At 45.7% G+C, this 22,614-nt stretch overlaps 2 protein-coding genes across 4 annotated transcripts in view; one reads left to right on the forward strand and one right to left on the reverse strand.

The window, feature by feature from the left end:
• Positions 1 to 22,614, forward strand: part of KLHL24 (kelch like family member 24) — a 79,285-nt gene that overhangs the window by 18,007 nt on the left and 38,664 nt on the right. The gene's annotated exons all lie outside the window — the stretch shown is intronic.
• On the reverse strand, positions 1,055 to 22,364 carry KLHL6 (kelch like family member 6). 2 transcript variants are annotated; one of them, XM_054836027.1, is made up of 8 exons: positions 22,061 to 22,197; positions 21,906 to 21,981; positions 16,085 to 16,250; positions 10,323 to 10,772; positions 7,718 to 7,955; positions 4,970 to 5,172; positions 3,861 to 4,074; positions 1,055 to 1,809 (listed from the first exon to the last, which is right to left on the reverse strand). In XM_054836027.1, the coding sequence occupies exons 3-8, from the start codon at positions 16,244 to 16,246 to the stop codon at positions 1,508 to 1,510; spliced, it is 1,569 nt and encodes a 522-aa protein (XP_054692002.1). In that variant the 5' UTR covers positions 16,247 to 16,250; positions 21,906 to 21,981; positions 22,061 to 22,197; the 3' UTR covers positions 1,055 to 1,507. The 2 variants fall into 2 exon arrangements, with proteins under 2 accessions (XP_054692002.1, XP_054692001.1); XM_054836026.1 differs by having other exon boundaries at positions 21,906 to 22,364.

Genomic DNA, 22,614 nt, shown 5'->3' on the forward strand with positions numbered 1-22,614 from the left:
ACAGGATTTCTCACAGGCTTTCTGAGGGAAGGACGTGGTGGAGACCTTCTGAGGGGCACGCACCTACCCCACAGGCTGCGCCTGCCCTGCTCAGCCTGCATGGCTGTGGCAGACTCACCAGTATGGTCTGGGGCCTTGCCATATCGCTGAGCACTCTGGAATTCGTATGCTGAAATTCAGGAACCTGCGGGGTTTTTTCTCAGCCCAACATGAGAGAAATACTATTTTTAATACTGTATAAGGCAAAGGGAGATGTTACAGAGAGGGAGAGAGGCTGGAAGGAGTCACTGCTCTCTGCTTGGAGAGATTTGTTTTGCACCGTGTTTTCTGTCTTGATTTAATGGTGAGTTGGCTCTTTCCAGCAAGTAGGCAGGGGAGGAGGGACAGGAATATGTTCCCAGCCTTTGGCCAAGAGTGTCCCAGAGCGTCCCAGGCGTGACCTCTCCAATGTTTATTTTTCTTTCTCTACAGCTGACCCAGTTGCTGGGACTTGAGATTAGGGCCCTCCTGGCCTGTTGAACATTTGCCTCTTCTGGTACAACATGTGATGGTCCCAGGAATCAGGCTGGGAACAGTACCTGGAACTGTTTTTCTCTCCAGCAGACTGTTCTGTCCGTTTGCATTCCAGGAAATCAAAACCCGTGAGAAAAATCCTGGGAAAGCACTGCCACCCAGTGGGGATGGAGGCAGGGATGCGAGCAGCCGGGGACACGGGTACTCCACTTGCGTACAGCCACAGTGTGGGGAAAAAGCCTTTCAGGCAGGACAGTAAACCATCCCAGAATAGAACAAAAGGCAAAGAAACTGGGGGTTGGTCTGCTTTATTAGAAAACAGCTACAATGATGTTCAGTGGAACCCGTTTAGCGTTCATTTATATTTGCAGCCTGTGCAGTCTCTTTCTTGGGAATGACAGCAAGGTTTGCAAATGGAGATGGATTTTTTTTTTTTTTGGTCAAGCAGAACTGAAAAACTAACAAAGTGTCTTCAAACAAACCAGTTTTAACTTAATCTAATGTGCCAACCACTGGAAAAAACCACAGCTTTGGAGGCAAATGGTGTCACATTTCACCAAAGTTACAAATCTTTTATTCCAGAAAGCACCTTCTCTTTTTCACTAGTAGGTACTGCAAATCCAACTTAACACAATAAATAGTTGCACAAACTTCAGGACCAGGCTGAGCCAGTTCAAGCACATTTTAGGGCAGATATAGCTGGGAAGTAAATTTCCCACCTACATATCACATTTCTTTGCCTGATTGGAGGTATTGTGTTGGTGGGAGTAAACAACAGTTGGTCCCTTTGTTTTTCTGTGGAGGGAAGGAATTAAGATAATTTAAGGATATACTGTACAGAGGAAACACACGGGCTGAGCATATATACAGATACTCCCCAGAGGACCCTAGTGGCGGTATTCCCATCCATTGCTACCTGCCTGAAAACCACCATCGTTGCAGTCTGTGCGGCAGGGGCACGGAGGTATTGGGTTTCTTTGCAGTTCTCCGACGGTCAGACAGAAACCGCCCCGGGCACAATCCTACGGATGTGTGTGTAAGACTTCCTGAGGGTAACGCTCCCGTGATGAGACACCCCCCGAGGCAGAACGCACTCTTCTGTCAGCTTCTGAGTTTCAGGGTCCCAGCACAGCACTGTTGCAATGACTTCGTTCTTTTCATCTCGGCCTCCGGTGATAAACAGCTTGTTGTTGCAAGGAGAAATCCCACAACTGGCTCTCTCGTGGGTGAACTGAGTCACCAGGCACCATGTGTCTTCCTCGGGGCTGTAGGAGTAGAGTGCTTTCATTGCCCCACCTGGAGAGGAAATGGATATCAGTTTGCACCAGCCATTCCTGTAAGGGATTTTAACTAAACCACCCACTTCAATAAGGCTTCATTCCTGACATTCGTAAGAATGATTTATGCCTCAAAGCTAAGAAAAAAAACAAGGTCACAGGATATTTTATTGTTATGAAAGCCAGATCCACAGAAGGCCGCTTATTGTTCATAAGGCTGCGGAATTTAAGGCCAGAACAAACTGCTGTGGTCATGCAGTGTGATCACAGTGCACCCAGCAACAGACATTTCTCATACCTGCTGTTTCAGCTGAAGGACACGACTTTAGAAAAATACAATCTTGTTTAGAAGAGCTTAGATCGTGAGGGACTAGGCGTGGTAAGCTGTCTCTATTAGAAATGGGTATATGATTTCTTCACTGACTCCTCTAACTTCAGTGTCCCTTTAAACTTTCTTCTGCCTGGAGCTGGCTGTTTTCAAAAGCCCATTCCTCGTTTAGGGGTTTGTCAGGCTGAACTTGTAATCTTCTATGGGTAAGCTAAACAGAGAGTGACCTCCAGTTTCTCCATGTTTCCCAAATTTGCAGTCATTCTTGAAACTTTCTGTGCACCTTTTCCAATTTTGCTGAGTCCTTTTCTTTTGAAAAATGGTCAATACATCAGTACTCAAGAAACTCTATGGAAACATATTCCCTCCTGAGACAGCCAGCAGCTGAATGGTTCTTATTCTGAAATTTGTAGGGACTGAGTCTGTCTTCAACTGTATAGAATAGGGCTGGGGAAACCTTGAAAGCATGGTCTTATTGATGAGTTGCAACAATGCCTGGGATCCTACCTGTTGGCAAAGTGAGCATTTATCTATTGTAGTTACAATAAGTATTGGCTTTGGCAATACTAATCCAGTACTTCAGGGATGATCAACCTACTGTGAGGTGACTTGTTTTATTTCCCAACTGGACCAGACTGAAAACATACACACTGTCAGTTACAGTGATTCATCTGGCAGTTGGTAATTCATCGGTCAGGGTAATTTGATTGCTTTGGATGCAGTAACCAAAAGCTCTTTTATCTTTTAAACCTCAGGTGGGGCTGATTTCTATCCAACTGAACTAGATTTGTTTCTCAGATAGGGAAACAATAGGTTTACTGGTGAAAGATGCTAAATGAATGTAGCTAGAGTATCATGTCAAATTTTGTCAGGAGTTGTATCAGCTAGCCTGTAAGTCATGCCTTCTCTTTCTGCCTCTCATCTTGTACAAAGAGGGTGATGTCAATCCCTGTGCTGAGGAGAAGCACAAGGTATTTACATACACACAAGGTGCACATGCAGATATATACACACACACGTTATAAATCTCCCTTCAGAACACCATTTACTATTTGGTGATACCCTGGCTCTATGCCAGCCCTCAGCACCATATTGATTATGCTGCAAGTCTGAAACTTTTTGTGCCAGGGCTGAGCAGGGGTACTCTTCAGAGCTCCTGTTTTGGAAACAAACATTCCTCTTTCCTTCTTTTGGTTTTCCCAGCACCATCTGGAGATGCATGCAGGCTCCCTACTCCCTCCACAGTTCAGCTCACCACCATTAAACTCTTGTTCTTCCATCTTTGCTTCCAGTTCTGGCAACTGACAGAATTAACCCCAAGCACGATCTAGCGATGAGGTCTGGACCTTTGGGTATCAGTGGCTCTGCTCCCATGACCTGCTCCTACTACTCATATCCCTACATAAATCCTGTGTGCAGTGGGCTGTATAATGCCCCTGGAGAGGAGACATGATGTAGCCATGAGGTCATGCCCTTGTCACTATGAACCCACCTTTGGATGGCTTTAAGTTGCCTCTGGGCTAGCTCCAGCTTTCCAAGATACCTAGCACACTAACAGGGACTTGGACTTGGTGACTCTTCACTACTGTTTGTGAATGTGCTGGATTGCCATCCCTCACTAAGCTCAGTGGGAAGAGCCATCTCTCCATTTGATTAACTCCACAGAGTTCATGGGTAAAACTAACGCACAGAAACAAGCTCTGCTGTGTCTAGTCAAGAAGGAACATTAATGCTTCACCTACCCACAACATAAATGTGATCACGGAAGCTTGCAGCATTGATGCATTTGGCTTCTACTGGCATGGCAGCTTTCAGGCTCCACGTGTTGCTCGCAGGGTCATAGCACTGAGTCTTGTCCGTCGCCAGCTTCCCGTTGGGTCCTCCCCCGATCACATAGAGTTTCTTCTTGTAGCTCGCTGCTGCAAAGGAGCTTACATTGACCATGAGGGGAGCAGCCTGTGTGACCATAAACACTCATTAGTAACCATTTTGATTTCAAGCAGTCAGACTGATGCCTACGGGGTGGGAGCCTGCTGAATTTTAAGTCAGGTGTCCCTTTAAGATGATCAGTAGGGTTCGGAAAATGACATTTCTGGGAATAAGGGAGAAGCATGTTTCAGCTTTTTCTTAAGACTGTAAACCCCCTAATGAAAATATGCTCTGTTCAAATGCTGTTATTAAAATTACATTGTCAACAATTCAAAAGCTAGGAAATGTCAGAAATGCCCCAAATCTCCTTTACATACTTACGTACATTGAAAAATCACAATAAACTTGTTCATACTGATCTTTCTACTTGCAGCTGTGATTGTTGGATTCCTTCGCACGGTTTTGTATCATCTAAAAACTAGGGTTCGTATCTGCCATTATGATGCCTAATCTCATTAATTTCATGGATTAATTGGCTGTCTAATACTCTTATTGCTTGAAGTACAGTTAGAACTGGTTTTTTTTCCATCCTGTTTACTTTGAAATCTGTACTTTCAACTTAAATGTATAACCCATACCGTGTATAATGCACAGGTTGATATACATGTTATGTATATATGTTATGTATCAGAGCAGTAGTTTTCAGCCCGTGCTCTGGTTCATGTATACTACTGGCTTTAAAAGCCAACTAAGAAAAGAAAAATTAGGTAATAGATGTCTCACAGGCAATGATTGGCAGGCAATCCTGTGATTTTTACTTTCTGAAGGATACGCATTTCTATAGAAAAAATATTTAGGGTTTTTACAGACCAGAAATAATTGCACTAGATACTGTCTTGTTCATTTTTATGATTCAAAGCCCTAACATTTTCTGATTGAAATGTTCCAAATGAGTAAAATGTTACATGATGCAGTATCTTACCTCTGACCAGCAGTTATGAAAGGGATCATATGCTTCCATGCTGTTGATTCTCTGCATGCCGTCGAACCCTCCAATGACATATACTTTGCCACCCAGTACAGCCATTTTATGCCTCCATCGCCCGATATTTAGATACTCGATTTGTATCCATTTGTTGATGGAGGCGTTGTATTTCCAGACATCATGCTTTGTTTCTTTGCCACCTGTAGTGTATATGACACATGTAAATATGATACCATAGCTTGGATTTACGCCAAATCTCCAATATGTTTAAATTTAAAAATGTTTTCTCGCAATAGAAAATAAATCAGTGGTCCTTATTATTAGTTTCTTAATTACCTATACTAATGGCCTGGCTCTGTTATACAAGAAGAAAATTTCTGCATGTAGTTTACTTAATAGTGAAGGAAACTCTGAACAGTTTCTACAGCTAAATATTCAGTAAAGACAAATCACTGTTCCTCACTTTACCAGACCATAACCACTTTCATTTTAATACTGAGTGAATGACCAACCACACAGAGCATGGTGATACACAGGAGATTTTTGTGCACCACCAGGGCTTTGTAGGATGCTGGGAAATGACAAATGAAGAAAGATGATTTAAATGAGATAGTGGAGGATTCTGCCGTTGGTAGTGCCAAATCCCTGGAAGACAGGCCTGCGCTGGGGAACTGCCAGCTTGAGCAGGGTAGATCCCGTCAGCCAGCCTAGTGGTTTACCTCCTGAAACAAAAGCCCTGACTCTGAACTCCTATCAACAGTAGTCCTGCTTGACATGTTAGAAGTTTTACTATTCAACCTTGGGATCATGTGCCTAGGATCTCATTTTTGTACCTCTCCTTCTGGTCTCTTTCTCTACTGACTTGGATTTGCTTCATATTTACAGATTGAAGATAAGAATTGGACCCTATGCACTCATTCTAGAGCTGACTTGCAAGTGAATCTTTACTCACGCTAAAGCGGAGAGCAGTGTTTTAAACAAGCACTTTTGTTTGCATATAATTTTTGGTCTAACAGCAATATGAATGGATCTAGTTAAGCCTGAAACCACATTTACAGACTGAGTAGCTTATTCCATCATCCGCAACCTGATTAAACATTTGCTTCACTGGTGAATATACTGAAAAGAGAATTCATATTCCATTGAGAAAGCGTCTGCCTTCATTGGTATTCTGTACTGCAGTCAGATCACTGCAAACTGATGGAGCTCATCTCTGGGCCAAATAGCAGATTGAATAGGAGATAATTAGCATGCTAGAAAGAGTCGTTTGTAATGCTTTTGTCTCAGTATTTTTCACATGTATGTGTTGAATTTTATTTGCACTCAAATAGCTGAAGTGGCTGAAGGGCCTGAATGCAGCATTCATGGTTACAATGGGGCTGAGAGGCTGCAGGTGTTCCCCTTCCCCTCCCTTGAAATTTCCCTTTTCCACGAGCTTGTTCTTCCCTGCAGAGGCTGGAACTCGGGTAGGAGCCTGAGCTGGACCAGGCGGGTGAATTTGCTGCACATCAGGGGGAAGGAAGAGATTTCTGAGAGAACTGGAGGTTTATTTTGTTTCTGTTCTTTCCCTAGACCACAGTTCTTTCTAATTTGAGGAAAAATTGTAACTAAATTCATAAAAGTAACAGAATCATGAGCGTCATTTTTAGTTACGCTACAAATGTAGTGTTTCAGTCCATCCAGTCAAAGCATTTAAACTGTCTGGGGAAATGGTGATCTAAAAGTGGTCGTAATCTTGTACAAAGGGCTTTCCAATTGTTCAGATGCTAAAAGAGCAGGGAAGACTCCAAACTGTACCAAGATACTGAGCGAAATGAGCACATAGGAGGGGAGATTAAGTTGGAAAGACGCAAGTCAGGCTAGTAAAGAACCAAGTCACAGGAGCTAAAAGGAAGAAGACAAGAGTGGAAGGATACGCAGGAGGCCGCAGATGTTTAATTGGGATTGAGACACTAATAATTTGGTTTAGCTGGAAAGAAACTACTACTGACTTTGGTCCACTCAGCCCTTTATTTGAGTGGGAACGGTGAAAGGGAGATAGGAGAAAGGCTAAGAGGAAATGGAGGGAGGGAGTCAAAGATATGAAATTAAGCAGAGAAGGAAGAAAGAGGACCTGTGAGAACAGCAGTAAGAGGAAAAGCCAGCTTAGACTCACCATAGCAGAGGGAGGGGGTGTTAGCCTGGCCGGGGAGGTAGCCTGGATAGAGCATAAAAGAAAAGCTGAGAAGAGACACTGGAAAAGATGTCAGGAATGAGAGGAAGCAAAAAGCCTGTGACCTTGAAAAAGCGGGAAGGTTAAGAGATTAAAGGCAAATTGGAAGAAAGACCTCTCAACTCAAGGGTGTGAAGGTGTGAGGGACGTTCCCTAGTTGGGATGTTTGACTTGGGTTCCCCTCTGCGGCTAACCTTTAACAGAGGGTCTGCTGCCAGAGTAAAAAGAAGCTCCCTATGATGGGCTGCAAGGAAAAACCTCCTTTATTTGTAACTAGGGAAGGAACAATAGCCATGCATATAGATTAACATTGTTTGAAAATGAATCCTGTGGCAAAATTCTTGCCAGGGCCAGGCAATGTCCTCACACATCCAGCACTTCTTCGCAGTCTGTTCAAAGCCAAAGCGTTAGGAATGAATACCTGTAGTGCTTAATTCTACTAAAGCTGCCTCAAGCGTGCTCGTGATAAAAGCTGGAAATAGTTGTGAGAACCCTCTGCTCCCCACTTCCGCTCCCAATGTCTTGTTCCTTACCCGATATGTAGACTTCATTTTTTAGCGTAATGCATGCAAACTCCACCCATTTTTTATTCTCATTCTCCGTCTCCTGCTCTGTGATCGGTAATTTTGCTACTTCCAGGCGGCTTCGCCTCAAAGGATCCAGGCAAGTAACTTCTGCTACAAACTTCTCATCTTTTGTACAGCCCCCTATGATCATAAACACCTCAGACTGGAACTCGTGCATCCTGGGCTTGGTTCTTTCTGTAATAATCTAAATGCAAGCAAGACAGAATGAGTACACAGGGCACTTACACCTGCAGTTCAGGAAGGTCTGGTGACCTTTTTTTCTGATGACCTGTTTTGTAAATCACAACTGGCTTACATCAGATGAACCAATTATCAAATGCTCTCTAAGCTGAAAGCCTGGAAAGGATCCTAGAAGCGTAGCAATAGAGGTTGCTGTATCCTTCTTTCAGCAGGATTTCTCCAACGCTGGACTTAGTTGCTTTTGCCTACCCGCTAGGATCCTTTCAGATCCCCCTGGGAATTCCCAGGGTGGCACCAAGAGCTATGAAGGTGAGCAGTAGCGACAAGGCTGGTTGCACATGAGGCAGCTGAAGAGAACAGGTTCATTTGGGCTGACAGAGTGAGGGCAAGGTACAAGGGCCCTAAAGTTTGTGTATGCCGTGGGGAGCTTGGAGAGAGCAAGAGCACAGTTAGCACTAGCAGAAAATAACTGCTCTCATTATTTGTCCCAAAGAGATATGTTAAAGAGTCAAAGCAATAGCAATTCTCTACTGTGGGGTGGGGTTTTTTTATTGGTTTCTTTGTTTATAAGCCTTAATTTTAAGCCAAAACCAGAAGATTTACTTAAAGCCAGCACCAGGCTGTGTGATGTGGTTAGCTCTAATTTACTGCCTGTTGGCTCAGTTTATTGACCAGGTCTTTGTCTCAGGGACACTGGAAAAAGCCACTTCCCGGGTAGATGTTCACCAGGAGCAAAGAATGCAGGGGGTGCTTGGAAACTTCTGTTCTGCCTGGAGGAAATACTTACAAGCAAGTGGAAATTAGTGCATTAGTGTCCCAAAGTACACTGGCAGAAATGCAGTGTAAAAGGTATGGGGAGCACATAAAGTTGTTGTTCTGCTTCTGCTGTATCACAGGGCATTTACCAGTTTGCAGACCCTCACAGTTTGCTGGGAGAGGTCTGCGCTTCTCTGCAGCCACCTTACATCAGTGACGATTGGATTGCAGTTGTTACCTTCTGCATGCCCCAGAGAAGCAGTCTGTGGACCCACAGGTTAAATTCTGTGGCAGTAGGCAGCTTGCTTACAGTTCTACTTCTCTTTCTAAACTACTTTTAATATGTTTCTAAAAATTGGCATCATTTATCTATACTAAAAAAAGATTATTTCCACAGCCATAAATCTTGTATTTTCCGTATGTTTAGGAAATTATTAGGCAAATTTTTAAAAACATCTGTCCCAGGACTTGCCAGCTTTCAGAATTCTGGTTTCAACCCATCTGTCACCATTGCCAGGTGTCAGCCCCAGGGAGGATAGCTGTCAGGGCTGCCTCTGATGGCTGCCCCTTTGAAGATGAGCGTCATGAGTGTTCAACCCTGAGCAACACTCCCTTTATCCATCCCACGTGGACCTGACAGCACCGCTGAGCGGGGCAAGGCTTCCTCGAGGAGTTCCCACCAGACTGGCTGGCACTGCCCCAGATCACCGTGTACTGTCTTAGACGGTCACTGGCACAGAGCCCTCTGTCTCTCCCCCCGTGCCAGTGACACATCCACTGTTAGCGACGGATCCACAACATGCTCCTGAGGGCTCCTGCCTTCCTCTGACTCCCTGACTGAGGAGGCACACAAGTTTCCTCACACGCTCACATACCTTTGCTGCTGTTGTGAAACCTGACCTCTGGTTGCTCTCCCCTCTACCCCACATTTTGGGCCAGGAGATGTGACTGATATCTAACTTTCCAAAGAGGATGGGCAACTGAAGAGCTAGAGATCGACCACAGCCTGCCTTGAGCAGCCAGGACAGGACTCAACTGGATGTCAGGATGAACCTGTCTCTTTGGGTGCAGGGACCTCTGCAAATGAGGAAGACAGGCAGACCTCTCCTCTGGGAAGAGACCGTCTTCTTCACAGGAGGTTCTTTCTCTCTGAAAGATTTCCGCCCATAAGTAATGAATGGAGATGTTAAGTATTCAGATTTGAAAGAGTTGTTACAGATTGTGGCAGTTTAGTGGGAAAATTATTCTTCCTTTCTTAGGCTTGAAATATTAGCTAAGAGGGTGAGGTGTCAGTAGTAACATCATTTGCCTTTTTACTAGGGAGGTCATCTGGGGTCTTTAGCTGCACAAGTGTGTGTACGAAGGGTCGAGCTCAGATGTTCATATACAGGAAGCTGTACGCTTTGTTTTAAAACAAGCTACCAAAAACTTCTAAGCTTTCTAAATGAGCAGGATAACTGGTGAGGCCCACCTTGACTTTTCGGTAGCACCAGTTAGTGAAACTTCAGCGTGAATACCTTTTTCTGCCTCGTGGTACTGCTCCTTCTGATGGGATTTTTGAGCAGAAGCATGAGACATTTAGAAAGAGCAGCAAATACCTTCCTTTTTTACTCACCTCATTGCCTGACAGATGGTACATTCTTGCTTCCTGGAGCAAAGGAAAAACATCTGGACACTGTCTAATGAGTTGATCAGCTTCAACAGTCTCTACGAAATACCAAGGGTCCAGGAGGGGCAGACGGACATTCTCCAGCACGTATGGCAGGAGAGGAAACCTTTCCGACTCCTTGTAACGAACCCAGTTCATTACAGTTTCGAACACCTGTGCCTCTTCCGTGACGTAGAGGTCATCGCTCTTCAGCGTGCTGCAGAGAATGTCGGCTGGCAGCTCCAGGAACTCCTCGTAGTTCAGGACCTGGGTGAAGTTCTGGATAATGTAGTTCTGCACTTGTTGTTTCAGGCTGTGCAGGGAGTGGGCATCAGCCAGCCTCAGGATGCCAACACAGTTCTCCGGCTGGAGGGCTTCGGTGAGAAAACTGGCACAAGCATCTACCATGCGAAGGAACTGTGGACAGAAAAAGCACGCATAAGTACAGAGCGGTTACTTGTATGACTGTATCACGGAACAGCTATGGAGCTTTTTGAATTTTGTTTGTTTCACAAAAGTAAAGGGGTTTCTACCATTCCCCTTATCTCCATAAGATCTCAAAGTACTACCAAACATGGAGTTGCAAAGCACAGATGAGGTCCCCAGGCTTCAGATGTGCTTGCCCTGCTTCGTCTTGTATGTCAGCTCAGATCAACTAGAAGGGGAGTCTGGTTTTGGAGTGCAGGTGGTTCCACTGTCTGTATTTATGCTCCCACCATCCAAACTCTGAACGTGTCTGAGGCCTTGCGAGGGTGGTGGAGAACACGTGCTGGGGTCTGGGAGGTTTGGGCCAAAATGCAGCTCCCCGCAGCATATGGGCGCGCTGTCCTGTGCTGGGGGACATGGCAGGAAGAGATTGACCATCAGCAAATCTTTGAGTTGCCTGACAACCAGGGTTGTCTAGCAAGTGTCTGTTGTGGTGGAGGTCTTCGGGGGTTTTAGTGATCTTCGTTTTCCTTGTCATCACCATTCATTCAAAAAAACATAGATGTGCATTTTACACTCACAGTCTGCTTAATCAAAGAACTTCCCATATTTGCATTCAATCAGGCATCACAACTACTCTCATTAATTTCTTTTGCACAGTAGCCCCACTGGAGGGTCCCAAATGTGCAGATCCTGGACCACAGATGTCTGTGGGGTGTTTGCCATGAACTATGATGTGAGCTGGGTTGCTGGTGATTATTCAGGAATTGGGAAACAGTTTTGGGTAGAACAGATAAGTTACAGTGCTTCATCCTGGGCTTTCTGTCACCTCTGTGATTTCAGATATGGATAGGGCATCGGTACTTCATGTAGGTTTTGACACTGAGCAATACAAACAGCGACATTCAGAAAGATGGGTCAGAACTGATGCTGCACATTTCCGTCCACGATTTTTGGGTCCTTTTTCCATCCACCGTCAGCAAGCAAACCATTTTAACTTATTCTGCCCCACTGGGGAAAGTTGCACAACAGTAATTTAAGGGCAAAGAGGAAGCGAAACATTTTTAAACACTGTAGTATGTAGATTTGTTTCAGTAATTAGGGTAGAATCTTCCAGACCCGGCAGTGTCTTGTTGACACATTTAGACTGTTTACCAGAGCTGAGCGATCGCAGACGCTGCATACAGACTACCTGGTTCCTGTTTTACATTTAGATGTGGTCAAGAGTTTAGAGAAATGCAACTGACTGATGAACAAGGGTACACAAGGTCTCAGAATATGTCGCTGCCGTTGTGATATAAATATGCCAGCGGCACACCGTGGCACCGTGGCAGAGCTCGGCGGCCCCTTGGTGTCTGCCGTGCTCACGTAGCCTGTTCTCTGGGCTGGCGCTTTGAACTCACCAGTGCATTTCCCTGAGGATCTGAACGGGCTTTGCCAATTCCGTGTAGTCCTCAGACCTGAGGCAGGTTAAACATTAGCCCTTCAAAAGTTGGCAGTAGCGAGATGCAAAAAAACCAAATCTGGGATTTGTCAAGGTTGCCCACAAATCTGGGAATAGACCCCAAAATTCTGTTCTCACCAGCCTATGGCCCAACCACTGTAGAGTGCTCTAATTATTTATACATGGCTTGTTAAGAGTGATACAAGATGATACCAGAGGGTTTTCTCCCAGGCGGTGCACGCTGGTCTAACGGCCACGCAGGCACCACTAATCACGCTGGGTAGCTGTGTTCGTGGCCAGACAAACGTGGAACTGCAAGGTGTGGGTGTGAGAAACAGTCCCTGCCGAGGGGACCAGAAAGGTCGGACCACGCGGGAGTGCATCAAGGCAGGACTTTCCCTGGCTGCTGCTCCTCGTCTCTCTGCTCTGCTGTCTCCCCACCACTCCTCTCATTTAAAGACAAAACTCCCCCCAAAACTCCCTCAAACTCGCTGGGCATGCTTCAGTCAGTCCCATGAGAGCAGGTGACTCAGGAGAGCACCCAGGAGGAAGACACCCCTGAGCCTCTGCTTCATCTGCTCTAATTATTCTTGCAGAGCACTACATTTTCTTCTTTCCCTTCTGCAAGTACCCCTCCTAATGCCACCCCAGGCATTTTAAAGGTCCTGTTCCCTGGGAACAGTTTCTTCAATAACTGTGTCCTCCTCCTAATACCCCTTTGAATCCAGGTTCTCACTTGCTAGAGACATCCCATATGCTTACTTGGCCTCCACTTTGCCTTCTCTCTGAATAATAAAATTTATTCTCCCCATTTAAGTCCTTGCTTGTCCCAGCTTTGATTCAACTGTCTAGCATAAGCAGTGCCAGCAGCCCTGCCTTCTGCTATAAACCCCAGAAAGGAAGGGAACGGTGGTCAAAAGGGCTCTTATTCATAGTCCCTCTCTGTATGCAGCACACCTCGGGGTGAGATCCTGCACCCTGCAGCTGCACTGCCCTCGGCCACCCGCTCGCCTGTGGCTGCAGGGGCAGCACGTCCCGGCTCAGCAGTAACACCTGCGTCCCGAGGGAACCCACAGCAGGGAGCCAGCCCGGCAGTAAAGGGGCACAGTGACCCTTGCAGGGCGGCTCTCCGGGGAGCTGACAGCTTTCTGAGCCTGCGAACCCATTTCCGACCTGGAGCTGCCCAGAAGCCCTTCGTTAGCAAATCCTGCCTTCTTGGCTGGCACGGCCGGCACCGCGCAGTGGCTGCAGTGTAACTAGCACTGTCCTGCAACAGCCACCCTGGCCATTCAGTGCTGAGTGCCTACCGGATGGTCTTCAGATAATTGGCAAAGTATTGTCCTTTATAGTGTCCTGAAAAGTGGCCTAACATGGATGAGAGGTGTTTTGGGAGTCAGTAAGGCCATCAGGCTGGTGGTGCGTCAGCGTGCCCTGGGGACAGAGCGGCTCTCCTCTGCTTAGAGCGGAGTGAGGCAGCTCCTCTGCTGTTCCCACTGCAGCTGGCGTTTCCATGGCAGTGGTCATCACAACCCTTGAGGACAGTACTGTTTCTTTTACATCTGCTCAGAAGCTTGCTTCCTTCCCATGAACTCTTTGCTTCCACCAAAGCAGCTGACGTGGCCCCTCACCCAAGCCACGCTGCGGGAGTGGGGCAATAAAGAGGCTCCTGGGGGACAGAAGGCGGGTAGACAGGTCTGAAGGTTGTTGTTGAATTACCGCAGGTGAAGCACAGCTCACTGCCTCAGGCCTGAGAAGCAGCTCAGATCTTGGCCCTACCAAGAGGTGAAAGGATGAGCTGCTCTGCAGAGGGTGCCGGGCTGGATCCGGGGTGGGCACCAGCCTTGTGAGCATGGTGGCTGGGCAGCCGCCAGCCCAGACAGAGGAGGTGACTACTGAACTCATGTTGCAACTCTGCTCTAGGTGGAAAAATTTGTCTGGGTCACTTCAGGGTGAGGCTTAGCTGTTCAGCAGCTCCCTGCTCAAAGCCTTCAGCTGCTTCCCCGGGAGGAAATCTCTGCGCACACTGCAGCAAGGACTTGCTCACTCTGAATAGCCTTCCACCTCTATCTGCTGTCAGTCTTGGCTGCATTTGGTCAAAACTTATTGGAAGGGACTAAGGGAAGGCATAATTATGTTAAACTTTCTCAAAAATAGTTTCCAGAGAAAAGTGGAGTATCTATATTGGAATATCTAGAACCATGCAAGTTATTTCTTTTCTGGTTCTCTGTCAAGTCTGAGAGATTGAAAAGAGGCGCTGCCAAAAATTGTTGCTAGTGAGATAAAAAAGTCCTATTTGGAATTTGTTTTTTTCACGTCATTAATTGGAAGGGAAACAATTTCCCAAACAAAAATGTCACAATAAATTGCAGAATTAATCTTTTCAGCTGTTGATACATTGAAATGAAACATTTGATTCTTTCAAGTGTTTGTTTGTTCTTCGGCATAAATAGCAGAGACAAGCTGGCAGAACGCTAGTAGTTACTAAATCTTTTCTACACAAAACACATTTTCAGCCAAAAACCTCATCCATGTATAATGTGAGGCTTTAAGGCCTCATAAATCTTGATAGTATCCAAGACCATTGCGGTAAGACTTGGGATCGATGCTTTTAGTTGAACATTCCTGGTTTTCTAGGTTTTTGTAGTTTACTGTTCTTGCTCATGGCACCCTTACTATTTTATCATTATTCTAACAGTGTTTGATAGTTTTCTTAAAGCACCAGTCTTGGGAATCAAATTTAATCTTAATGAAAAATGGGGAAGAGAAAGGAAAAAACCACGTTTATACTTTTGATGGTTTCAGAAAAAATGCTTGAGAAATGATCATAAATAAAAGCGATTCAGAAGAAAACAAAAAAACCACCAAAAGTATCCTGAAAATGAACCGACAGTAACCTTTGAGCACTACCAGTTTGCAGTATTGGTCTGCTGAAAATGTCAGTAATTTACTGCACTCCGGCCCCAGGCGACATCACAGCTACACCACCTTGTCTGAGTTACCTTGGGGAGCACTTTGTGATAATTCTCCTTTCTCTCCCCGCAGCAAGTACCAACTCCCATTACCCCAAAGGTAACTCCCAAAGACCCCAAAGGTTCATTTCAGAGCAACGCCTCCCATGTTTGTAAGATTCAAGAATCTGAAGCTCATAATGAACCACGATGAATATGGAGTCAGGCAGTTCATGAGTCCTTAATGAAAAGACTGGCCACACATACACACATTGGCACTTGGCAGGTTATGCTGGTCACAATTTGTTAGCAATTTACAGCTTGGTACCAGGGACTGCAATTTGGTAGACCTCACAGGTGATTTACAGGCCATGTGAATACCTCATGAACCAAAAGCTGAGTAACACTGCTCAAGTCCAACTTCCCACAAATCCCAGGACATGACTAAAACCCTTTACATCAGGAGTCCTACAAAGGAAGATGCTAACTTTGGCTGGTGAGCCTCCATCTCAGCAAGGGAGAGGGAGAGACAAAGTTAGGTTCCAGCTCTGGCTGGCCATGCCAGCCTCTGCCCACCAACTCTTTTGGGCTGGAGGACGAATGGCCTTCGCAGGCTGACCTGAACCTTAGGGAGCACTGCCCCAGGAACGCAACCCTGCTGCCTGGCAGGCTGCACATGGGAACAGCTCTTGGAGGCACAGCTCGGCTGTTTGCCTGTTTGCATGGCACCCAGCACAGCAGCATTTCAGTACATGGCTGCGACTGCCACTTTTTACCACAATGTAAGTAAATATGAAGCAAAACGCTTCCAGAACTCATGAAATCATAGAAGTTTGCAGTGTGCTAACCAGGGTAAGACATGGTGTTGCCAGAGCAAGGAGACTGGATCAGTGCATTTGAGTTATCTGTACCTGAAAGAGGCTGGCAGCTTCCAAGACTTTTTGTACGTTTTGCTTTGTGATGAGCATCTTGCTGGTATAGGTGTAGTCCAAGAGTATATTCATGGTTTCTGCGTCAACTCCTTTAAGTATGATCTTCTCTTCATATTTCTCTCTTAAATCATTGCAGAACATGGCCCTGAAAAGAAACATTTATCTTTTACTGCATCCCAGCCTGGATGAGGCATTCTGAAAACATTTGGTTATATAGATTTCAACACAGAATAGTCCTATTGCTTCACATTTCATGCAATTAGTCCTGTAGCAAAGTAACAAGGAAAATCCTTTTGTTGCTTTCTTACCTCTTTACTCATGAGTTTGCCAAGGCATACACACATGATGGATACCCCAGAGCTGGACTTTGCAGTAGACCTGGAGCTCCATGGCAGCAAAAGGCAGCTGGGACCTTCCCTGAGAAGTGCTCTGTGTCTGGACTGATGCTGCAGAGCAGTTGTGATGTCTCACCTGCTGGCCTCCTACAGACTCTTTGTGTTTCTAGTACAGAAAGACATTAAGCCCAAACCTCCAAGGTGCTGGCATTCTCCATACTTCGTTAACATATAGCACATGTACTTTATAATCCTTTGCAAGCTCAATACCCCTGTGCTTCCAAGCTGCAGAACGCTGCTTAGACTGAACCCTGAGGGCTAGACGAGATGCATGTCTGATAGCCTCACCTCTAAGCTTCCCAACATATCTTTGACTCCATTAATACCAGGGATGGGCCAGGAGGGAATGGCTTACAGATTTGCTTGTAATAAAGAGGCTGACTTTTCCTCTGCTAAATTTTGGGAGCTTCTGGTAGGATTGTAGATTTGGTACCTCTTGGCTAGAGAAGTACTTGAATAATCATGAACTGGAACTACTGTTAGCCAGAAAGCACAGTGATTTCATGCATGTTGATACCACCTCTCCTTTGGTGGATAATACTGCATTTGAAAGGTGACCACCACACACACCTTTGGCACTAGTCAGATATTTCATGCGGGATACAAATCAGAAATCTCTTTAAGAGCTATTTAAGTCCACATTGTATTGTGATAGCTGCAAGGCAAACGCACGCATCTTCATCTCCATTTTCAATTCATAGTTTTAAGTATTTCTTCCAATGCTTTTGCTTTTACTTAGTTTGATCAGTCTGATCTTGTTCACTGCATTCAGCGAGCAAGATTTCACATCATTTGGAATCTGGTTCAACAGATCAGAAGTATGTGAGTCCACTTGCAACTGCATTGGTGAAAAACACGTGCAGATCTAAAGTGTAATTAGAAGTGCTCTTTACCCTGCATACCAATCCCTTCTTCATTAGTCATGTACAATGTTGACAGGACAGTGCAAGCTAGGAAGTGGCTAGAGATCCAAAGTCTTAGGCCATGCTTGTCCTGTAAAAGTGGTGCTGGAATAAAGCTGTCTGATTGACCCATCTTACTGGAACCAAGATGTCAACAGTTTTTATTACAAAGCAGTTAGGCATGGTGAATGGCAAATGGATGAAGATACCAGCTGCTCGTTGCTCTAAGTGCTACCTGTTCCTTGCCTCAGCAGAGATTTTATAGCAAGAGAGAGCCGGTATTAGTTATCTCAGTGTATAAAACTGCCTTTTGGATAAAGAGATCTAACTTTGGAGCAGGAAATGTGGCAGAGAAGTTACTTGTCAGAAAAGATGTTCAGCCAAAATTCTCATTTTCCTTTCACTTGTCTCAGCTCATTAGAGGTTTTTGATTCACTGCTCTGCTCCATGGTCCAGTTTCTGTTGCCACTGAAATCAGAGTATTTGAAAGGCATTAAGACAAAATGCTCCTTAACTTCAGTGAGTGCAAGACTGGCATCCTCCTTCGCTTCTCTCCCCGTTGGCGGCGTTGAACGCATACAGGTGGCCATTTGGAAACAACAGCCCTCAGTACCCACTTCTGCCCAGGAATGGGGTTTCAACGGAGAGGAAGGTTTGTACAGAACAGCCGTTTCAATTGCACGGGATTGATAGGTGCTGAATGCTTCATCTGAATGAGAAATAGGCGGTTGTAGGATGCAGGTGTTGTCTGCTCTTGTTCCTTTTATCTCTTAAACTGGTGACTCCAGTCTTGTATTTAACAATCCCTGTCGGGGAGGTGAGAGCTCTCACTTCCGTCCCGCAGAGCCAGAGCGTTTGATGGAGGTCAGTTGGAGATACCCAGCGTTACACCATTGCAAGCCTGCTCAGAAACCAGCCTTGGGATTCTGGCAGAGGCTTTGCACAGGGATCTTTGTCAAAGTGCTTTCACCTCTCTCCTAATCTGCAAAGTTGCATTAGAGCTGCCATCCACTCCTGATCTCGTAGGGTACAGATTCACATAACATGGCTGCAATCTGCAGAAATCACACATCTAAAGCACCATGCTCTCTCACCAGTACGCGTCTCTAGAAGGTGGCAGGGGTGAATAGGGCCATCCTATCCAGGAGAGCTGACTCCTGTAGTGGCCTTCCTTCTGCTCAGATGGAGTGGACCTCATTCCCACCCTGTGTGCAGACTGGAGGGAAGACCCTGACACCACTCAGGACTGATCAAGCTGAGCTTCTCTCCTGGGGACTAAAATGCTGCCTCTGAACCTCTGGGTTTCGCTGTACTTACCCAGAGAAGTGTGTGATTATTTTCTCTGGGGCTCTAAATCCTTCAGATGTGGCTACTAATTTCATTGTCTGTTTCCCTGGTTCCTGTCCCTGTGTAATTCTAAACTAAGCCTTTGAACCAATATTTACTCTAAGAAATGCACATCTGAAGTGATACCAAAAAATGGGTAAATTTAGAAAAACCAGGGAGAAATCTCAATGAAATAAATGAGGAGTTGCAGTTTGTGAAGCACCTTTTAAGCACCCACCCACACTGGAGTGCTTGTGCTTGGAATGATGAACCTGACTTCAAACAACTGTGCTGCAGTTTGAGGATGCTCTGGAAAATATTGCTTCAACCTCTCCCAGCCCCATTCTCCCACTACCTTGGGCAGTGCAGGAGTAAAGAATTACTGCTCCGCCTTGGTCAGGTTGTATTTCTCTTCTCTGCTTTGTTACCTTCATCCAGGTAAATGGAGAGTTAATGCTTCTATGTCTATAGATGCAGGACGTGTCAGAAGTACTAGTTTACACTCAAGCAGTGCTGAAGGAAGGACTAGAAGTTAACTTTGTTTAACTGTGTTTAAGTCAGCTGCTACAGATTGCTTGCATTATGGCACCAAACGTTCAGGAAGGGGGTTGTGTAACATGCCATTGCAGGGGAATGAAGCCCATGACTCACAGGGTCCCTTTGCTTTGCTCCTGTGCACGGGTGTTAGAGGCCCTGTAATAATTTCTTCTTTCTTTGGGCCCATGCAGCTTCTAGTGAATTATGGCAAGATGAAACAAGCCGCCTTGTGAGTAGCAGAACTAGTGAAGCTCAGTTCTCTGCAGACTTGTGTCATAGAATCATAGAATCATAGAATGGTTTGGGTTGGAAGGGACCTCAAAGATCATCTAGTTCTGACCCCCCTGCTGCAGGCAGGGACACCCTCCACTAGACCATGTTGCCCAAAGCCCCATCCAACCTGGTCTTAAACACTTCCAGGGATGGGGCATCCACAACCTCTCTGGACAACCTGTTCCAGTGCCTCACCACTCTAACAGTAAAGAATTTCTTTCTAACATCTAATCTAAATCAACCCTCCTTCAGCTTGAACCCATTCCCCCTTGTCCTGTCACTGCACTCCCTGATAAACAGTCCCTCACCAGCTTTCCTGTAGGCCCCTTCAGGTACTGGAAAGCCGCAATTAGATCTCCCCAGAGCCTTCTCTTCTCCCGGCTGAACAACCCCAACTCTCTCAGCCTGTCCTCACAGGAGAGGTGCTCCAGCCCTCCGATCAGCTTCATGGCCTCCTCTGGAGTCGCTCCAACAGCTCGATGTCTCTCCTGTACTGGGGCCGCCCCCAGAGCTGGACGCAGTACTCCAGGTGGGGTCTCACAAGAGCGGAGTAGAGGGGCAGGATCACCTCCCTCGACGTGCTGGTCACATCTCTTTTGATGCAGCCCAGGACATGGTTGGCTTTCTGGGCTGCAAGCGCACGCTGCCAGCTCATGTTGTGTTCTCCTTTTAACCTCAGCTTGGAAGGCTCAGGGATCTCCATTCTCTCTCATTATTCCTCTCACAGATTTCGCCATCCCTCTCAGGACGCCAGCTCTGTGCTGGCTGCCTGTGTCCGGCTGAGCGAGGGCAGTGCGTGCTTTGGCTGGTTCTGGGCACTGCGTGTGTTGGCTGGCCAGGACGCGGTGCTCATTACCCAGCTGAGCACCGTGGGGTCCCGGTCCCGGCATCTCTCCTCTGCCTAGCTACGGATTTCCATCAAGCTTGTGGGAACTTCAGTTTTGAGATTTCCACCCTCTGCCAAACGTGATTGAAACTAACCCAAAGAGTCGTGACAAGAGGCACTGATGGACAGGCAGACAGTGTGATATAATAAATCTCATCTCCGTGGGACGCCAGGACAAATAAAAGCACCCGGGGGGGCAGACCCTACAGACGTGTGCAATTGCCTTGGGATGAGATGACCTCCAGCCAGGTATCTCCCTTCCTTCCAAGGGACAGTCTATAGCTCAGGGCTCAGTGGAAAACTAGCCAACAGTAGTTATCAGAAAACTGTCTTGCCTGGTTTTAACTGTTGAAGTCCCTTCTGATTGCAGCACCTTTCCTTATAGTGGAAGAGGAATTGGGTTTTTTTGTCAAAGTATCGTTATGGTAATTCTGATTTTAATTTGTGCATCCGCTCTCCTTCCTGCACACAATGCTGGAAAGAAATATTTGGGCATCTCTGCTTTTAGTTGTACATTTTCACATATGCAATATGCATAGTCTATCTGTAGAAATAATACCTATGTCCATATATTCACAGACACAATCTCTATTATGAGATGATAAAAGCAGAACTGTTCTTCCAGGCACTACCAGCAAAGCTTACTAGCCTCCATTAAAATTAGCTTTCTGCTCATGTCACAAGTGGTCACAGGTTCTTTTTTCTCATGTTTCCTCTGTAGCTATTCAGTCATCTGACCACTTCAGCAGCAAAAAAAGAAAGAAAAAAAATCCCAGCCATGCAAATGTGATTGTCTAAACGATAATGGAAAATCTGTGTTAAAACTGATACCGAGTTCATCTGTGTGTCTAAAATTTGTTCTTGCTGGCCAGTAGTCTCAGATAGAATATCTATTGTAGTACTGAAAGAATGAAAAATTCAAGAGGACCAGAAGGAGGGGGTAAAATGGTAAAATTGCTTTCAAGGAGATATTTCCCATTGCAACTGATTTTCAGTAACCCTAGGAAAGACAGAAAATTCCTTCCCTTTCCCCCTCAACAATTTTATGCAATATATATTTTTACCACAGAACAGTATTGGGAAAAATGATCAAGTTCCACAAACCCACTCCTATCTCAATAAAAATGCCACATGATCTGAATGAATATTCCTCTTTGCCTGAATCCGAAAGGGGCAATACAAGGGGCTACAGATACTTGGTTAAAACACCATTTTCTCATCCACTTGTCTGCCAACCACTCTCCATTTCTTTGCATGCCTCCGGCAGACGTGCCGAGTGCCGGTATCAGAACTCCTGCCAATCCACAACTTGGCACCTGACTTATTTAAGTCTGCAACTTTAAAAAAAGAGCTGAAAGGTGTCAAGAATTACAGACTCACTGCAAATTTGCAGAATTTAGCACCCAGTTTACACTCCTTCGAGATCTACAGTTAAAGCCTAAGAAGCAAAGTTTCTGGGGTTTGTTTCTTACATGCCTTACCTGAAATAATTGCTTGCTGCAGCAAGGACCACTCGGTGACAGGAGAATTCCCTGCTGTCCACACACAGGATGACATCTGTAAGGGAATTTTCGAGCCGAAGGTTCTCCAGGCCATTCTGGAGCACCAGAGAGAGTCCTGTATCATCAAACTTGACCTTTTCACCACTCGAGACTTCCACCAGGTCCCCCATTTTCATCGAACACTCATTGTCCAAAGAGATCTCGGGCTCCTCAGAGCTCTTCTCCAGCGTGTCCCCCATTTTCGGGCCAGCACTGTCTCATACTGTTGGTGCTTCAATCTAAAGAGCTCCTAAGCTTCAGACGAGTCACATTGCAGAAGTTGGGCGGATTTCCTGTCCAGAGGTCTCTGCTTATCTATAGCTGTCACACACACATAACAGGAAGCCTTGCACTTTCTCATCCTGTTAACACAAACAAAGGCTGGGTTTTTTTGGTGAATTTCAGGCAGTATCAATGTGTTTAGAAAGGACTTAAGATGCCTCTGGATGTGAGAAGATTACAAGTGACAGGGAGGGCCTGCTTCCCACCCTCAAACCAGTCCTTCGCTGTTATCCGGATCTGCTGGTTGTAGAGATAGGTGCACCATATGGCTATCGAGTCACGCCTGCCAGACTGGGCTGCTCAGGGAAAGAGGGTATTATTTTAAATTTCTTTTTCCGAGTATGTGATTATTAATCACTGAGATGGT

The sequence above is a fragment of the Grus americana genome, chromosome 9 (assembly GCF_028858705.1).
Source record: "Grus americana isolate bGruAme1 chromosome 9, bGruAme1.mat, whole genome shotgun sequence".
Lineage (NCBI taxonomy): Eukaryota > Metazoa > Chordata > Aves > Gruiformes > Gruidae > Grus > Grus americana.

Excerpts from the sequence above, each read along its gene's own strand:
- KLHL6 (XM_054836026.1), bottom strand. The coding sequence starts at position 22,165 with ATGGGGGACACGCTGGAGAAGAGCTCTGAGGAGCCCGAGATCTCTTTG. Across the intron at positions 16,251-21,905 it reads GCAGCAAGCAATTATTTCAG|GGCCATGTTCTGCAATGATT; the intron begins GTAAGGCATGTA and ends GTTTCTTTTCAG. Across the intron at positions 1,810-3,860 it reads TGATCACATTTATGTTGTGG|GTGGGGCAATGAAAGCACTC; the intron begins GTAGGTGAAGCA and ends TTTCCTCTCCAG.